The following is an 18,374-nucleotide window of genomic DNA, read 5'->3' as shown; positions in this document are numbered from 1 at the left end:
CACTCCTGTAAATATGCTATTACGCTACATATCCTAAAGAAATTTCCTTGAGGAGCAGCTCTTCCTGTTCCTCAAGGTGTTCTCACAAGCACAGTGACCTCATTGTCAAGCTCAAAATGTGCTTTCCAAACAGATTAACACCCCATGTGTAGCAGATTGTTAAGCCGGACCCACCCAGTTCCTAGACGCTGCCCTGGCCAACCCAGTGTCCACAATCACAAAGCCCATTTATATACACCCCACTCAATGACCACCTACCTATGAGATACTCTGGAATCAGCAGCTTCTTTCTAAACGAAAGTAAGTCACCATCTTCAGGAAAATATTCATATCCCTTGTCCTTTTCAGAGCTGCCAATTCAGTCTTCCCTACTGCTCCAGTAAGGGTAGAGGAAGGGGAAAAAGTGAACTGCTACCCATTTTCATTAGGCTAAGGTTAAGGGGTGGGGAACATGGCCCATCACTACAAACTTCATGAAGGAGAGAAGGGCTCTCAGTTGCAGGTGACATTTAATCCTCACCAAGAGATCTAAGAGGAAGATTTCTGTCTTCCACTAACCTCAGGGCCTAAACACTCTCCAAAACTTTCTGCAGGAACAAGGGTTAATTCTGGCTACATTATGCCAGAGTGACTTATCCGACTATAGCTGTATATAGTTCAGGATAGTTTGAGAGCAGATAAGACAGTTTGAGCCAAGTTCTGGACTTTAAAGGGTTTTCTCACTTTGGAAAAGCCTGAAAGTTTCTAGAGTAAATTTTTGTACTTTTTTTAATAGAAAAATAAAGTTTTTTAAGTAGGGGACATCTGAGCAGGATCAAATAAAGGACCCCAGGATGAAACTGAGGAGGCTGCTGACAGGCTCCCTGCAAGGAACTCGTCATCTCTTAGACGCCAAGAGAGGAAATCAGTATGAGCTGAACTACTCCTTCCTTTCTCTACAAACAAGTTCCAGGATACCCAAAACCCATGCCCCCAGTGCAGTACACAGAGAGCACTAATGTTTCTCTATTAGAAGAAACATTTATTGAGGAGGATCAATACTCTCAGTTGTACTAAAGAAAGATTGTTTTCATCAGAGGATGTGTTATCATGAAAACTGCGAGGTTTTCTCAACAACGACTGAGTTCTTTGGAGAAATTTTTTCTCCCTGGAAATGCTGGAGAAGCAATTTCTGTTTGAATAGAAGAGTCAAATCTCTGAACACAGTGCCTTCATCAGGGTGGCCGGAGGTACCTGGCATTCTTGATACACACAGGTGGGGCTTGGATTGGGTACAAGCTCCCTGGAGGACAGGGAAGAGAGTTGACTCTGGCATAATACCTAGTCCTCAAAGGCCACAACTTTCTGGTGATGTCTGATCCTGTCTCTGTTCTGTCTAACACTTGTAAGACAACTCTGGTCAACAGAAACAGCTTCTTGATTTGAGGACTTGGTACATGCCCATTCCTCTTGCTGTGGGTCAGAGAGAGCCCCACAGTTGGAGGGATGTCCCTTGTCAGGCTGTACCTGGGTCTGCAGTTTCTTCTTGTGCTGACTTAACTCCAAGGCCTCAGATTTGAACCTACATGCCAGCTTCTCCTCTAGGATCTTCCCAATGGCTGTCGTGAGCTCCTGAGCTTCAGGAGGCTCATAACTCGCAAAGATAGCTGCACTTTCAACTGAGTCTTGGTGCTGCACAAAGGTTGACATGAATTTGGCTTTTGGCTGGGGACTTTCCTGGTCTTTGATTTTCCTCTTGGAGTCAATCCACTGGAAAAATCACCTCATCTTTTTTCTGAAGTAACTTTCTGGAGGAAGCTGTTCATTCTGTGACAGAGGTGGGGAAGTGTCCTTTAATTTTCCTCAACAGGGTGGCTCTTCTTTCTGCCTGTAGATGTCCCTAGTCCCGAATCCTCACTTCTGTATTCTCCTGCTTTGGAGCCCGGAGGTCTCAATCTCTTTGCAACAGGTGGGAAATTCTTATCCTGGCAGTTCCATAAGACATGCTTAGAGGGATCCTGCCTCTGCTCCGTGCTGATCCCACTGTCCTCCAAGTGGACATGCAGCACCTGGGAAGCTGCCATGTCCCCAGTGGAGACACTGTGGACATGAACCAGTGAAGACTTGGAAGGCAACCTACCTGAAATCAGGCGCATGTCAGTGGGACAGTGTACGGCCTGGCTATGCTCCTTACCCTCGAATTTAAACTTTAACTCACTAAGCAGCTGGTTTTGAAGGTCTGATAGTTTAGAATCTTGGGGAACAGTTATTTTCGGTGAGGGACATTGGGTGGTCAGGGTAGTTTCTATTTTATCCATATTGACATATGCCATTTGGGAGCTTTCCAACTCGCTGGTGGTCAAGATGTCACAATATTGTGATTTAAGAGCACACAGCTCCTTGGCCTTGAATATCTCCCTGGATACATTGGACATGAAAGAGTGTTCTAAATTCTTCCCCACTATCTCTGGGCCCTGAATCATTTCTACTCTATCACTGGCGTTCATGTTCTCATCCCTTGACTCATGTCCATCCCCGGCTTGCCTTATGGGCACCTCTGGGCTGCATCTGTGGTCTAGTAGAGTCTCACTCTGACTCACTTTGTCTTTGTTTCTGTGTGTGAGCGGCTGAAAAGTCTGTCTGCCATGCTCAATTGTCTGAACGTCCTCTGCAAGCCTTTGGTCAATATCAGAGTGTGATGGTTGCGAGGCCCACTGTCCTTCTTTGTCCACAGATGAGATAACAGGAAGAGGATGATCCAGCACCGGGACTGAATTTGTAGTTCTCACCTTGTTTCCCTGAGAAGTTTTAGAACTTCCTTCAAGGGGCTTGGAAACCTCACCTTTGGAATCCACCCCAGAAATATGGGTGGTTGAGGAGGGAAAGTCAAATTGAGGAAGAGACCATGTTTTGGCTTCCCTCAACATATAGAATTTTATGGATTCAAGAACCTTGAGGGGTAGACCCCATCTCTGAGTCACACGAAACCTTAAAATATGGGCTTCTAGCACCTTTCGGATGTTAGGATCAAGAAAAGAAAGCTCTAGAGTGCTAATCTGGTGGTAGACTTTACCTACCATTGCACTTTTTGAATCTGCGTCTTCCATATCGGTCTGGGAACTCCCAGAAGGAGGCAAAGTATTGTCGTCAGCCAGCCATGAACGACACACACCTATAGGAATCCTACCTGCACTGATCTGCCAAGACTTCGTGCTCACATGTAATCTAAGAATGGTTTTTCTTTGATTCCAATCTATGTCCTTCCTTGAGACATTTAATAATTCATTCCCTGAGTGATTCCTTGAGTGACACACACAGTTAGTTTTTGTCTCCAAAGCAGCCCTCAGACCCTGCACTAGGTAACATTCTGAGACCTCTTGTGGGACTATCTTCTGGGCTCTTCTCTAGGATATAGCCAAGATTCTTCCTCATGTCATCCCTTAGCTGAAACTTTGTTGGGGCCCTCTCATGGAAATTTGCTGGGAGACCCAATTCAGTCTTCCCTATATCCTTGCTATCCTTGCCCTGAAGCTCAGAGATTTGTAAGTGAACATGTGTGCCTCTCTGCTGAGGTACTTCTTTTAATTTATACTGAGGCTCCATCAGTGCTGGGGACTCTAGATTCCTACAGGCTTGGAGGCACCATCGTGGAATTAGCCTCCTTGGAACGTGGAGCTCCAGTTTCTCCTGGGGTTCACTGGTGATAGGAAAATGGCCAAGGACAGAGACTGGTTCATAGGCATGGGACGACCGGTTGACCAATGGGAGGTTAAGAGCTTGAGGACAAGTGGCTTCTTGAGATTTTTGGAGCACAGGAACTAAACCCCACAAACTTTCCTGTTGTTTCTGCAACACGTGCCATTCCAGGTGTTGATTTCCAGTCGCGATATGAAAGTCCGACTCATTCTGGAATCTATGGAAAGATACTCCATGGTCCCTAACCTGGGATGGAGAAGAAGATGGTAGAATTGGGAGTTGGGATTGAAGGTGGGCCTGGGGCTGGACCTGAGTGAAAGGTAGGGGCTGGGATTGGGGTTTAGTTTGAGGCAAGCGTTGTGGATGTACATGAGGGAGCAGAAGGGGATGGGAATAAAGAAGTGGTGGAGATCCTTGATCCCGCATTTTGAATGCAGAAGCATTACAGATTCCATTGAATAAAACAGAGTGAGACTCTAGTGGGGAACTACTACTAGAAGCCAGGAGAGTAGCCACTAGGGACTCACTGTGCAAAGAGGGAAGACCCCAGAAGAGCTGGCTATATTTCTGCTGCAAGTTTTCCCCCAAAGTCATGTCATATAGGAGCTGCTGACAAATGCGCAGCTGCTCTGTTTTGCTTTCCCTGTTCCAGCCAGTTTGGGGGGCTCTAGTGTCCTTTACATCAAGTGACTGCAGTGAATTCCCTGAAGATGTCTGTTGGCATTCTGACATTTGTTTTGAAAATGGTCCCTCTTCCTTTTGTTCCTTCTCTAAACTCTGGAGAGCCATTTTCTTTTTTATTTGTCTCTCCAAGAGTCCCTGGATGTTAAAGCCAAAGAAAGAATGGCTGTTGGCCTCCATGTGCTTGGTAACAGAGTCTCTCCAGAGACAGGTGTCTGGTAGATGGAGGGAAACATTCTCTCTCTGAAAATCAGAGTGTGATACTGTGGGGAGGAACACGTTCTTGGCATGAGCTTGCCACCAGGAGAAGTCTGAAATGGACAGGCTTGAATGCTCAGTGCCTCTGATTGTTGAAACACAAGGGGATAACCCAGCAGAGCTATCTGGAGATAAGTTCTGCAGAACAGGCTTCAATAAGATGGAAGTTGATTTAGGTTGAGTCACAGATAAAGTGCACTCTGGCTGTGGTGAAACAGACGAGTTGGTGGTGCATGGTGACAAGCAAAAGAATCGGGGTGATTCACTGCCTGGGACAAATCTGATAAGGGATTGATATCTTGGGAAAGGGTGGGGTCAAGAGAGAAAATGGTATCTGGAGACAAAGTGGCCTCTCGTGGGAGAACAGGATCTGCTGTCTGAGTGTCATGTGGTAGGAGAGGGGGAAAGGCAAGGGGTTGGGGTGGGGAATAGTCCACTGGGAATTCAAGGAAGGAAAAGGCTCTGGTGCCAGAGAGTGACCCAGTGGTGAGGGTGAAAAAAAGTCAACTAAGAGAGTCATTGGGTTAGGGGAGAGAACGGAGGGGGGCAGTGGGGAAGGCTCAGGCAGAGATGCTGGTGTTAGGTCTCTTGAAGGGCCTGTTGAGAAGGCAGGGGACGGAGTAAATGACGACTCAGTCACAGGAGCTGTGGAAGCCAAGGGGGACACAGAGGAAGTAGAATCTTCCAGGGCCTCTGGGAGTAGCAGCCGATTGACCTCAGCAGTTGCATTATTACACACCTCACAGAAGGGGTCTGGACATTAGAGCCGACGAAAGCAGGTGGTGTCATCGTGCCGGCCCAGGGGGCTGCAGAAGACAGGAAGTACAAAGATGCAACCAGGAACAGAACACACATGAGACCCTGACAGGTCTGGCAAAAGTATGGCTGCCCAATGTATACTATCCTTTCACATTCTTTTACTTCCTTAATCTCACAATAAATCTTTTATCCCCCTCCCCAAGCCTTTCACATTCTGAATCTGAGGATTTTCCCTCCCATGTCAATACCAGGCTTCACTGAGGCCCTAGAAATTCAAAGACTCCACTAAAAAGCGGGATACAGGAAAGAAGGTAATGTTCAGTCACCTTTGCAGAAGAGAAAGCACCTTCCTTGCCTCCTCATCTTCGCTCTGGCAAGCTCTCCAACCTGGGAAACCAGGAGAGTGATGAAGGTAGAAACAAGGAGACCTTATAGGAGGCTTAGTAGAATGTCCTTTAGTGGTACCCTTGGTGGATTGGACTTGGAGAGCCCCAAGAACTAGGAAATAGGGTCAGATCACATGGTCAATGATGATAATAACAAAGCTCAAATATATGTTGCTTTATCATTCACAAAGGGCTTTCATATGTATTCTCCCGTGTGATATTCAGAACCACCCTTAGAGGAATACAGGTCAATGGTTATTTACCTCAGAGAGGAATCTGATCATCCAGGAAGTCAAAGGACTTTAACAAAGTCAGGACACAGAAGTTCTGACTCTTGACATCTCACATGGCCACCTGTTGGGAAACACCCATTGCCCAGGTCCATCACTGGTTCATGCCCAGCGATGAGCAGAGCAGGGAATCTGAGCAGTGTCTCAGGCTCTGACTGCCCTCCCACAAGCCTCTCCTCTGAGAACTCTGGTTTCTGAGAGAAACTGTATCTAGCAGTTGACATCCTCAGAGATCAGGGACCTTGGATGTCATGGAAAAGGCAGGAAGGGTCACCCTTGGAGAGTTCAGCTGGGATAGGCAGAACCTTACCTTTCGGTGTTCCACCTTTCCTTCTCCTCTTGGCTCTGCCCTGACGCTGAGAACAAAAAGAAAAGAATGAAGGGCTGGGGCTCATTTCTCTCACTCCTCTCTAGGAAACTCAGATATTCATTACCCATGAATAATATGACTCTTTTAATTAATAGAACTTTATGTTCCTTCCTTTTATCAATTTTAAAGGTTTAAAATGCTTTCGATTTTTTTCTTCTTTGACAAACTCAAAGAAGGACTTTTGTCTATGAGATCCACACTTGATATTCTCAGTCAGAAGTCATCTGCCCAAGGAGGGCATAGCACCTGAGGCCAACAGTCACGTCCATGTCCCTCAGATGGGACCCTGTATCCTGGAGCTCAGGCTCCAGCCTCTGCTCAGAGGCTCAGCATTGCTGCTCTGATCAGCCCAGCACAAAGGAAGGCTTTGTTGAGTGATGCCTGACGTGAGAATGTACTCATGATCAAGCATTAGGGAACTCTGTTCTCCTGCAGAGATCCCACACTCTCTAAATAACCCAACCCAGGACCACAAAGTTACGGCAAAATTATTGCTTGGGATTTTATCCTGGAATCTCCAAACACTCAGATGGGCCACAGGCTTCAATTGGAAGCCTTAGTCCCCCCAGAAATACTGGCCCTGCCTGGCCTATGATGTTCTATCCTGTCCTTGAACTTCCTATCTTAGGTGTGTCTCTGACCCAACCAATCTCACTGAGAAACGTGAGCACGGGAACAAGAAAAGAATCATTCTTTGAGAGGCAACTTTTGGTTCCAGCTCCAACATTTAAAGAGCTTGGGAGTCATTACTCCAGTCTTTAGAAGAAGCAAAATCGGAACCAATTGAAAGTCAGTGACTTTTCTTGTAGCATTAGAGAATTAAGGTCACAGGGCAAATCACTCCAAAATCTTCATAGAGGGTGAATGCAGAGAATCACAGTTGAGGTCAGCTTACCTCAAGCAGGGGCCACTGGAGCCATAAATTGATAGGAACACTTAAAAGGACACTTTGACAAATCGCTAGAGGATGCCTGTGGGCTAACATGAGAGCGAGAAACTCCTAGGCTCATTATCTTAGGGGGGCCTCCACCTATTCATGGGTTTCGCCTGTGGGAACCCCACCAGGTTCTCACAGTGAAGAGCCATGAAAAATTCTGATGTTTCTGGTGGAGGAGTGTGGGAATGGGAAGAAAAGTAACAATTTTGAAAACATTCTGAAATATCCCCTGAATGTTCTCCATAACAGAAGCTTACTCAGCAGAGGAAAAGACTACCAGAGACTTATCCCACATGGGAGAAGGGAAATTATCCAACTCCAATTCCCTCTAGCCTTCCTATCTCTTCTAAAAAGTGAAAAGAAAGAAAGAGAGAAAAGTGGTAGAAACATCTGTGAATAACCCAAGGACACAGGCCCACTAAAAGATTTAATCATATCCCCTCCCCCCCCCCGCCCCGCCCCGCACCTTACTACCACATCAACAGGGCTCCAGTATGGTAACAGGATCATAGCCGAAGGACCTGCAAGGCATAGGCTCTATATAAGGAGGAGACAGGGAAATCTGAAGACACCAAGGGAGATTAAAACAAGGACACTATAGGAAATTGAAGTCTCTGACATATACAGCTACAGTAAATATTAAACACAACCAACACCTACCCAGATTAACATAAAACTTCACACTATTTAGCTTTCTTGAATCACACTGATGGTTACTTCTTCTATGAAAAGTTTTATGATTTTTTTCCCCATCTACTTTCTTACCTTCCACCAAAATTCCTGTTGGCATCTCCATACCTTTTTAAACAATGATGTCATTTTTGTTGATGTGTATATGTATTTATTTCATCTCCCCGTGCTACTCATTTAATAGTTGTAGCCCTTATACCTTCATTATTTAGATTATAAACTGCTGAAATTAAGCTGTGTCATTTCCTTACTTCGCTTGCCTGTATTCCCTCGTTGAGTCTGATGAATCAGTCTTGACCCCAGATACCTGATTCTCTCCCTCCCCTATGAGGAGGATACTAGTAATGACAGCTCCTTTCTTGACCTGTCTTCTCCTGCATCCACAGCTCCACTATTGTCTCTACCCAAAAGGAGGGTACATTTCAAGCCCACTCCATCTCACATACCCTCCTCCCTTGACTGCAGGAGGTGTATCTGTTCAGAAAAATCCCTCCACATATCTTTGTATCTCTGGTATTGTTTTCTTAATAGAAAGTCTGGTCCTGACTGTCCCTGAGGTCCCTAGGATTCACAACTGTAAAAACATCCTCTAAAGTCTGAGCAATATAAGCTCCACCAAAAGAATTTCCAGGAGAGAAGGGGTCATAAAAATGACACATCAAATGTATTCTTCAAAAAATGGCCTTGTCATAAAAAAGAAAGACTGAGAAACACTGATCCAGGTTAAAGGAGACTAAAAACACAGGACAACTAAATGCAGTCTGTGATTCTGAATCCTGTAATGGAGGTTTTGAAAAAAAGCCACAAAGGACATTACTCAATAAATTGACAAGAATGGAATATGAATGGGAGATTAGTTAAAAGTTTTATGTCATTGTTAAATTTACTGAAGGGGATAAATAACTGTACTGTAGGTAAGAGAATCTTCTTTTTCTTAAATACACAATGAAATATTCAAGGAGAAGGTGCATGATGCATGAAATGTACTTTCAAATATTCAGAAATGTATGCATAGTTTTCATATATGTGTGTGTGTGCGTATTCATATAGAGAGAGAAAGGGGAGGCAGGGAGGGAAGGAGACAGAAACAGAGACAGAGAGAGGAGAGAGATCTCAAATGGGTCAAAATGTTAGTAGGTAAGTCTGGATAAAGGGTACATGGTTTTTACCATCCATGCAACTTTTCCACAAGTTTAGTTATTTTCAAATAAATACATTTTAAAAATGGACCATTGCCCGCTGTCCTGGATTTTACCTAAACTTTGAGACTTCGGCCTTTGATTCTTGCAGCTACCACCATCACCATACCCAAACCCCAGAAATGTGTAATGCCAGCTTTAAAAGTTATCTCACGTTCTGTCCCAGGCAAGAAACCTGGGATCCTCTGCACATTTCAACAGGATTTTACAAAATGCTGAAGAAGAGCACCACCCACTCCCCACCAACAATTTTTTTTTTAATTAAACACAATACAAAAAAAAAAGAAGGAAAAAAATCAACATGTTTACAGCACGGAACCCCTAATTTTTCTTATCTGGTGCCACCAGAAGACACCACCTGGTGTCTTCTGGCGTTTTGTGGTGTGAATTGGTTTGCCAGCACTTTGGCTGCTCTGTTCCCCAGTTACCATTCCTCCACCAGATTTCCATCTTCCAAAAATGTGTTGACATCTTTTGTCGTATCCTCTCTCCTTCTAGTCATCCTTAAGCACTTATTCTTTTTAAATCCTTTGTTTGAATAGTTTTATTGAAATATAGTTCACATACCATACAATTTACTCATTTAAAGTTGTGTAATTCCATGATTTTTAGTATACTCACAGACATGTGCATCACCACAATTTTAAAAACATTTTCATGACTTCAGAAAGAACCCTGTAACCTTTAGCTATTACTCGCCACCCTTCATCTCCCAGCTCTAAGCAACCATTAATCTACTTCCTGTCCTCTCTTGGTTTCCCTATTCTGAACATTTCACATGAATGGAATCATATGTGGTTATTTGTGACTGGCTTCTTTCACTTAGCGTAAAATTTTCAAGGTTCAGCCATGTTGTAGCATGTATCAGTGCTTTTTAATGCCAAAAATATTACACTGCATGGATATACTATATTTTATTTACCCATTCATCAGTTGATGGACATCTGGGTTGTTTCTGCCTTTTAACTCTTATGAATAATACTGCTATGAACATTTGTTTACAAGTTTTTGTGTGGACATATGTTTTCATTTCTCTTGAGTATGTACCTAGAAGTGGAGTTGCTGGGTCACATAGTAATTCTATGTTTAACATTTTGAAGCGCTGCCAGACTGTTTTCCAAAACAGCTGCACCGTTTTTCATTCCCACAAGCAGTGTATCAGGGTTCCAGTTTCTCCGCATTCTCACCAACACTTGTTTTAATCTGACTTTCTGTTTCTAGTCATTCTTGTGTGTGTGAAGTGTTATATCATAGTGGCTCTGGTTTTCATTTCCCTGATGGCTAGAGATGTTGAACCTCTTTTCACCTACTCTTTTTTTTTTTCCATCTACTCTTGCTTTTAATGGCATTTGGGGAAAGAGAGAAGATAAACAAGTGTGTTTTATCTACTGTGTTTAACTTGAAACACAATAGCGCATTTTAACTATGTGACAGGAAAAGTAAATATTTCTTGTAAATATTTGAAAACACATATAATGATGTCAAGTCTTTATCAACATGCACAGTTGACTACTTCTATTCTTTCTGCATGTTATAGTTACTGTGTGATTAAGGGAAAGCAATACTGTGCACTGAATTTGATCTGTAAGATTCCTTCCTCTATGGGGTTGAGGGAGGAATTCATTCAAATGACTCCTCAGGGTTGACTAAAAGGCAGAGCAGAACTGATTGCCAGAGCCTCTAAAGCACAATGCTTTTTTGTCACCAATGCTGTGTACATCTGTCGTGAATAACTGTGTACCACAGGTGATAAATATCAAAGAAATGTGAGAGCTTTGACATGGGCACATAGCATATGTCTTAAGAGATAGATGACAAGATGTTTAAATGGGCTTTTACACTTTAATCATAGTGTAAAAGATGGGATGTATCACACATGCCAAATGATAACTGTGAAAGCTGGGTGAGGAGTGTATGGGAGGTTACACTGTTCTGTCTGCTTTCGTGCATGTTTAAACATTTTTGTACTAAAAAACTTTAAAAATAATAAAAGACGTAGAGTGACTCATAAGGAGAGGGAGGGAGCAAAACGATACCTGGCCAGGGTGATCAGTCCATCAAGACTAGAGTTTAGCTATCTCTCAATAAGGAAATTTCAGGAAGTGTAATTCCTTTGAGGTTGGGAAAGAAACTTCTTTCCATATAACAGGAAGGAAGAAGGAAAAGAGGAATGGGAAAGTTTTTTTGGTTTTTTTTTAAGGATTTTGATGAAAATTTCCCATCTCATGACTTCTAGCTCCTCTGTGAATGGTGGTTTGGCACATCTGCTGAGCAAGTGGAGATGGCCTAAATTTGAGAAAAGTGAAGATTTGAATAGCACTGGAGAGAAAATGGACTAAGGAAACAGTGACCTAAGTTCCATTTGTTTTGTTCACATGTAAGCAAGCATGGAATAAGAATTTATGGAATGGATGCATTATTTCCAGGTAGTATGAGGGCTGAATTTATCATGGCATCAGTAGACTTGCTTGTGAGATTTAATCCAATAGTCATCAGCTACTTATGGGAAGGTATTTCTGGAAAAGGCAGAGATAGGGGATTTTGCCAGACAGGAAGGATTAAAGGTGATTGGATGGGGCCTATTTGTAGTGGAGCTTTTTAAATGTTGATAGACCCCCAAGCCTACCTTGGAGAGAGAGAAAAAGAAGACAAGAGCTTGGCGGATAGAGGAAGAGTAAGTGGAAAAACGACCTAAAGTTGAAAAATTAACAAGTAGTATATAAGCTGGAAGGATGGAGGATGAGGCCAAAGGGTGGAATGTCAGACTGTATTATTCCAGATGGCAGGAGTGTTCCTGGTAATAAGCTCTACAGTGTGGCAGTGACTGCACTGGAATGGAAGGAAAAATGAGATGACGTAGGAACAGGGAAGCTGGGTTATTGACAGGTCTATCCACATGGAGGTTAGAGCCCTCCACCACTCCTCACCTCTTCATGTTCCCCATCCTGGGCCCCCTCCACCTTTTGTCCCTCTCCCGGGGGCTCCGTGGAATCTGCCTTCTCTCTGTGACCATAAGCTTCAGATATTGTAGGATCGATGTCATAACTCTGGATAAGAAAATAAAATTAGTGAGAGAAGGCTGTAGTGGACATCTGTTTTTGGTTTTTTGTTTTAACACCCAGTATCCGTAAGTCTTTCTGGAAAAACTACCTCAAGTGCTCTCTAGGATACTCACCATATTTTTGAGTCCCAGTCTGTACAAGTAGAGTTGCCTTCCCTCTAGACCTCATTGTAAGGGTGGGTATGTGTGCAGCCTTGGCCAAAAAAAGGAGGTCCATGGTAAGCCCCCAAATGCCTGATACCCCAGTGCATAGTCTAGGACTCACCTCTGGTTCATGAGCTGCAGGTATCCTGGGGGAGGCGTACCACGGCTCCACCAAGGCTATTAATATCAGTGGTGGCACCTTCATCTTGACTGGTGAACTGTACACACTAAGGGCGATATCTTGTGTATTCCCACCAAGCATAGATGGAAAGAAAGCACCATGATCACCTTCCCCAAAGAGGGGGATGCCATCTTGATGACATCCTTGGAGATACTGTTTTAGTACTCAAAGACACCCCCATGCCTTTTTGATATAAGGCATCAGTGTGCTGTGCAGTTGTCTGGTCAGCCTCAAGGACATGGTGCTTGGATCAGATTGAGGAATGGGGCAGCAGGACAGGGTCAGGATATGGGAATGATGAGGCATGAACTTTGTTCCACCAGTAAGGACATTCTTTCTCTTCACTTTTTCTTACTTTCCCACTCACTTTAAGACATCTTTTGCTTACTCTCAGCTGTATTTTACTCTGGGAAGTAGGTGGCTGCCTGGTCAACATTCCTACCACTGACAGCTGAGTGGTGCTTTTCCTCCGCCAAAAAAAAAGTCATCAATTGAGCAGCCTGAAAAAATACCCAGGGAGGGGAACCACTTCCCCAGGGTGCCTTTCTAGTAAGGAAACCTCCATGTCAAGTTTAAAGTATGCTCTCCCGATACATTAACATGACCCACATAACAGATTCTTAAGCAGCTGCTGTGCTGTTCCTGGACCCTACGGCAACTAGTCCAGGGTCCAGCAGAGCAACACCTCCGCCCAAATAGTGCCATTCAGGGTTCAGCCCCCTGTAGGAGCCTCTGGTCACTGAGTTCTAAATAACGATTAAGCTGTTGTTTCTTCTTCAGCATTATTTTCAGAAAGTATACCTGTCCTTAACGCTCCTCAGGTATAAAAGACCTATCTTCCCTACTTCTCTAAAGGATATAAAACGTTCAGTGAGGGGGGGAGATGTGGGCTGCTATACATTTTCATTAAGGCTAAGCTAAGCGGCAGAAGACAAAGCCCATCTCCTCAAATTTCATCAGGGAGGAAATGGGCTTTGGGGCGGGGGGTGGGGTGGCGGGGTTCAGCAAGAACTCCAGAGGACTGGTCACCTTTTAGCCAAAGCCAAAGGAAGCAATCGGTAAGAGCTGAACTATCTCCTTCCTTTCCCTTACACATAAGCCCTGAGTTACCCAAAACCCATGCCCCCAACACAGTACACAGAAAAGATACACTATTATTAGATAACTATTTATTTGGGAGAATCAATAATCTCCACAAGGAAGGAGTTATTTCTGGATGGGAAGTCTTCCTCCCTGGGAATTCTGGAGAATTGTTTTCTGTCTGAAGAGTAGAGACCGATGTCCAAACACAGTGCCTTCAGCAGTGCTGAGAGCAGCCGTGGGTGCCTGGCCAGCTTGACGCCTGTGGGTGGGGCTTGGATGGGGCACAGGCTCCCCGTGGGACACTGGTGGGAGATGTCTGTGACATAGTTGCTGGTCCTTGAATGCCACAACTTTCTGGGGGTGTCTCTTCTTATCTCTGATCTGTCTTGTACTTGGAGGATAACTCTGGCCAGCAAAGGTAGGACTTGATATTTGATGGCAGGACTTGACATTTGTCACTTTACAGGAGGGAGCCCTGTAGTTGACAGGATGTCCCTGGACAGGTTCTGTCCGGACCTGCACTTCCGCCTTTTGCTGAGTTTTCCTCACCTGCACTGGGGGAGGACGGGGCCCTTGAGAGCAGGTGACATCAATTGCATGCTGACACCCCAGTTTCTCCTCTAGGAACTTCCCATTGTCTGTCACGATTTTCTGAGCTTCAGTTGTCCCAGTAAAGGCAGCTTTACTTTTAACTAGGCCTCTGTTCTGCACAGTTGATATGGGGCTGCCCTTTTCCTGGGCATCTTCTTGACTTTCGTATTTTATCCCAGAATAAAGCCATTGCAAGAAGTGCATCATTCTTTTTCCGTTATGGCCTTCAGGAAGAGGCTGTCCCTTCTGTGATAGGGTCTGGGAAGACTTGCTCGCACGTGTCTGCCCTAGTACCTTCTCCTGAGTAGGGAAACTCTTCCTCCTAAGTTGGGATGTCCCCAAGCCTTTATCCCCTCCATCAAGCTCTTTTGCCTTGGGCTCCAGAGGGCTCACTCTCTTTGCAGTTGGTGGGAAGTTCTTATCCTGCTTAGGGGCCCAAGGTTTCTGCTGCTGCTCCATCCTGATTCCTCTGTCCTCCAAATGGACATGCAGCACCTGGGAAGCTCCCATGTCCCCACCTGAGACACCTTGGGCATGAGTCAGTGAGGCCTCATAAGTCAAGTTATCTGAAGCAAGGGATGTGTCAGTGGGTTGGCCTTGAGCCTGGCTATGCTCCCTGTTCTCCAGTTTAAAGTTTAACTCACGGAACAGTTGTTCTTTAAGGTCTAATGATTTAGGATCTTGGCGAACTGGTAATTTGGGTGGGGGGCTTCCAGTGGTCATGGTAGTTTCTGCTTTATTCTCATTCACATTTATCATTTGGGCGCTCCCTGGCTTGCTAGTTGTCACCATGTCACTAGTTTTTAATTGAAGAGGATCAGGCTCCTCAGCCGCGAATACCTCCCTAGACAATCTGGGCATGGAAACAGGTTCTGACTTCTCCACCTTTTTGCCCCATTGCATTTCTCCTTTATCACTGAAACTCACACTCTTATGCTTCGGCTCATATCTGGCCCCAGCTTGCTTTGCAAGCAGCTTTTGGGGATATCTGTTGGCTAGTTGAGTCTGTCTAGGACCTGCTTTCCCTGTGATGGAGAGTGAAACAGACAGAGGAGTCTGTCTGGCATCCTTAATTCTCTGAACATCCTCTGCCAGCCTACGGTTGACATCAGAGCGTGATTGTCTCAGGACCCTCTGTCCTCCTTTGCCCACAGCTGAGGTGGCAGGGAGAGAACGATCCAGGACAGGGGCTGAATTTGTTGTTCCCGCTTTGTCTCCATGGAGGGATTCAGAGCTTCCTCTAAAGGACTTGAAGCTCCCAGATTTGGAGTCTGCCTCAGAAATCACATTGGTTGAGGAGGGCAAGTTGGCATGAGACAAGGACTGGGATGAGGCATCTTTCAATTTAAAGATCTGTATGGATTCAAGGACCTTGCGGGGAAGGGCCCACAACATCCTCATATGAAACCTTTTAATATGGGCTTCCAGCATCTGTTGTGTATTGGAATCAACAAAAGTCAGGTCCTGGAAGGTATTCAGGGAGTAGGCCGCACCCACTGATGATGGCACACTTCTCTGTTTTGTTTGGGTGTGGGATTTCACAGAAAGAAGCAATGTTTGCTTGATAGCATGCCATGAATTATGCACAGTCCCAGGGAGTCGACCCTCATTTATTTCTCCAAACTTCTTGCTCAAATGTACTTTTAGGACATTTTGAAGTTGTCTCTGACCTAGACTCTCTGCTGACATCCTTGGATTTTTCTCTGAGAGACTCACCATCTGACTCTTTAGGTCTTTCTCAGAGTCATACCCCAGATCCTTACCTGAAGAGCTCTTTGGGTCATTCAACAGGTGATCTTTTGGGCCATTCTCTAGGCTGTGTCCCAGATCCTTCCCCACACCTTCCTCTAGCTGGAACATTTCTGAGCTCCTCTCATGGAAGCCTCCAGTTTGGCTCAATCCAACATTTCCATTTTTGCTACTCTGACCCTTAAACCCAGAGATCAGTGAGACTCCATTATTGCTCACCGACTCAGATGCCTCTGAAAAACCATTTGGAGGCAATATCAGTGACACAGACTCGTAGATTCTGCGGGGCAGGCCCCACCGGTGTTGGATGAGCCTCTTTCGAAGGTGATGCTCTAGTTTCTTCCGAACTTCATCACCGAGAGGAAACTCCCCAGGAAGGATGGAGATTGAAACATGGGCCTGGGGGGCCCGGTGGCGAGGAGTGTTAGGAGCTGATGGACAAAAGTCTTCCCAAGATCTTTGGACCACAGAGGGTAAACCCCACAAATTTTCCTGTTGTTTCTGCAAAATGTTCCATTCCAGCTGTTGAATTTCAGATGAGGAGAGAGACTCGGACTTATCCTGAGGTCTGTGGAAACTCACTCCACAGGTCCTGATCTGGGGTAGAGGATCAGATGGTATGACTGGGAGTGGAGACTGAGGGTCGGCCTGGGACTGGACCTGAGTGAGAGGTAGGGGCTGAGATTGAGGCAGGGTTTGAGGCAAGGGCTCAGGCAAGGACAGAGGCAGGGGATCAGGAAGCACTGGTGATTCTTGGCCTGTGGAGGCATTCGAGTTTCTATTGAAAATAAAGATTGAGGAACTGTCAGCCAAGACATGAACAGCAGAGGGCAAGGACTCGCTGTGCAGAGACGGGAGACCCCAGAAGAACTGGATAGGTTTTTGCTGTAAATGGTCCTCCAGGGTCTTAGGATATGGGGGCTGCTGACGCACATGCAGCTCCTCTGATTTGTCTCTGCTGCTCCAAAAGGGAAGGCAGACTGCCGAGTCATGCTTATCAGCAGTTGACTCTAACATTTTCCACGAAGAATTTCGTTGGTAGTCTGGCCTAAGTTGTTCTGGAAAAGAATCTTTTTCATTTTCCTTTTCCTTGCACATCAGGAAATCGCTCCTCTTTTGGACTTGTCTCTCCAGGAGTGCCAGGACATCAGGGCTGAGAAATGAGAGGTTACCAGGCTCTACAAGGTTGGCTGCAGGGTCTCCCCCAAAAGAGGCCTCTGAAGAATGGAGGTCAAGAAACTCCTGATTGAAATCACATTGTGCCAACGTGGAAGGGAACGAGTCTTTGGCATGAGCTTGCCGCCAGGAGAAGTCTGCAATTGACAGGCTTGAATGCTCAGTGCCTCTGATTGTTGACACACAAGTGGATAACCCACCAGAGCTATCTGGAGGTAAGTTCTCCTGTTCTGGAGTCACAGATTGAGTCACAGATAAAGTGCACTCTGGCTGTGGTGAAAGAGACAACAGAGTTGGTGGTGCATGATGACAAGCAAAAGAATCGGGGTGATTCATTGCCTGGGCCAAATCTGATAGGGGATTGATATCTTGGGAAAGGGTGGGGTCAAGAGAGAAAACGGTATCCGGAGACAAAGTGGCCTCTCGTGGGAGAACAGGATCTGCTGTCTGAGTGTCATGTGGTAGGAGAGGGGGAAAGGCAAGGGGTTGGGGTGGGGAATAGTCCACTGGGAATTCGGAATCCAAGGAAGGAAAAGGCTCTGGTGCCAGAGAATGACCCAATGGGGAGGGTGAAAAAGAGTCAACTAAGGGGGTCATTGGGCTAGGGGAGAGAACGGAGGGGGGCAGTGGGGAAGGCTCAAGAAGAGAGGCTGGTGTTAGGTCTCTTGGAGGGACTGTTGAGAAGGCAACGGACAGAGTAAATGACGACTCAGTCACAGGAGCTGTGGAAGCCAATGGGGACACAGAGGAAGCAGAATCTTCCAGGGCCCCTGGGAGTAGCAGCCGATTGATCTCAGCAGTTGCATTATTACACGCCTCACAGAAGGGGTCTGGACATAAGAGCCGACGAATGCGGGTGTTCGGGTGTTCATCGTGCTGGCCCAGGAGGCTGCAGAAGACAGGAAGTACAAAGATGCAACCAGGACCAGAATAAGGCAAGGGGGACCTGCTGGCCTGGCAGGGGTGGGATCATTTGAAGCCTGCGGCCCCTTCACATTGCTCCACATCCATGAGTTCACAACATGCTCAACAGCCCTCACCTCAAGGCCTTCATCACATACACATTCCTGTGCTACCCCCTGCCATGACTACAGCAGGTTGCACTGAATCCCTGGAATTGCATAGAACATGCTAAGGAGGGATC

The 18,374-nt window shown here is 45.5% G+C and overlaps 2 protein-coding genes across 2 annotated transcripts in view; both read right to left on the bottom strand.

Moving 5' to 3' along the window:
• Positions 1-1,087: 1,087 nt before the first annotated feature.
• On the bottom strand, positions 1,088-12,655 carry LOC307188904 (spermatogenesis-associated protein 31D3-like; the record flags this gene model as incomplete). The annotated part of the gene is given in 12 exon segments (XM_079926565.1): positions 1,088-1,221; positions 1,224-1,320; positions 1,324-1,758; positions 1,762-1,838; positions 1,841-3,362; positions 3,364-4,835; positions 4,838-5,080; positions 5,083-5,374; positions 5,378-5,484; positions 6,360-6,405; positions 12,173-12,292; positions 12,572-12,655. Coding segments are annotated over 12 exon segments (4,629 nt in total).
• Positions 12,656-13,812: 1,157 nt separating this feature from the next.
• The window catches only part of LOC307188550 (spermatogenesis-associated protein 31D4-like), a 203,155-nt gene continuing 198,593 nt past the window's right edge, over positions 13,813-18,374 (bottom strand). The window contains exon 10 of the mRNA XM_079925823.1: positions 13,813-18,119. Within this exon, the coding sequence (XP_079781949.1) occupies positions 13,838-18,119 (4,282 nt within the window). The 3' untranslated portion in view covers positions 13,813-13,837. The remainder of the gene's footprint in view (positions 18,120-18,374) is intronic.

This window comes from Stenella coeruleoalba (assembly GCF_951394435.1).
Source record: "Stenella coeruleoalba genome assembly, chromosome: 7".
Taxonomy (NCBI): domain Eukaryota; kingdom Metazoa; phylum Chordata; class Mammalia; order Artiodactyla; family Delphinidae; genus Stenella; species Stenella coeruleoalba.
The sequence above is the reverse complement of the archived record's forward strand: the minus strand, read 5'-3'. Positions and strand labels throughout refer to the sequence as shown.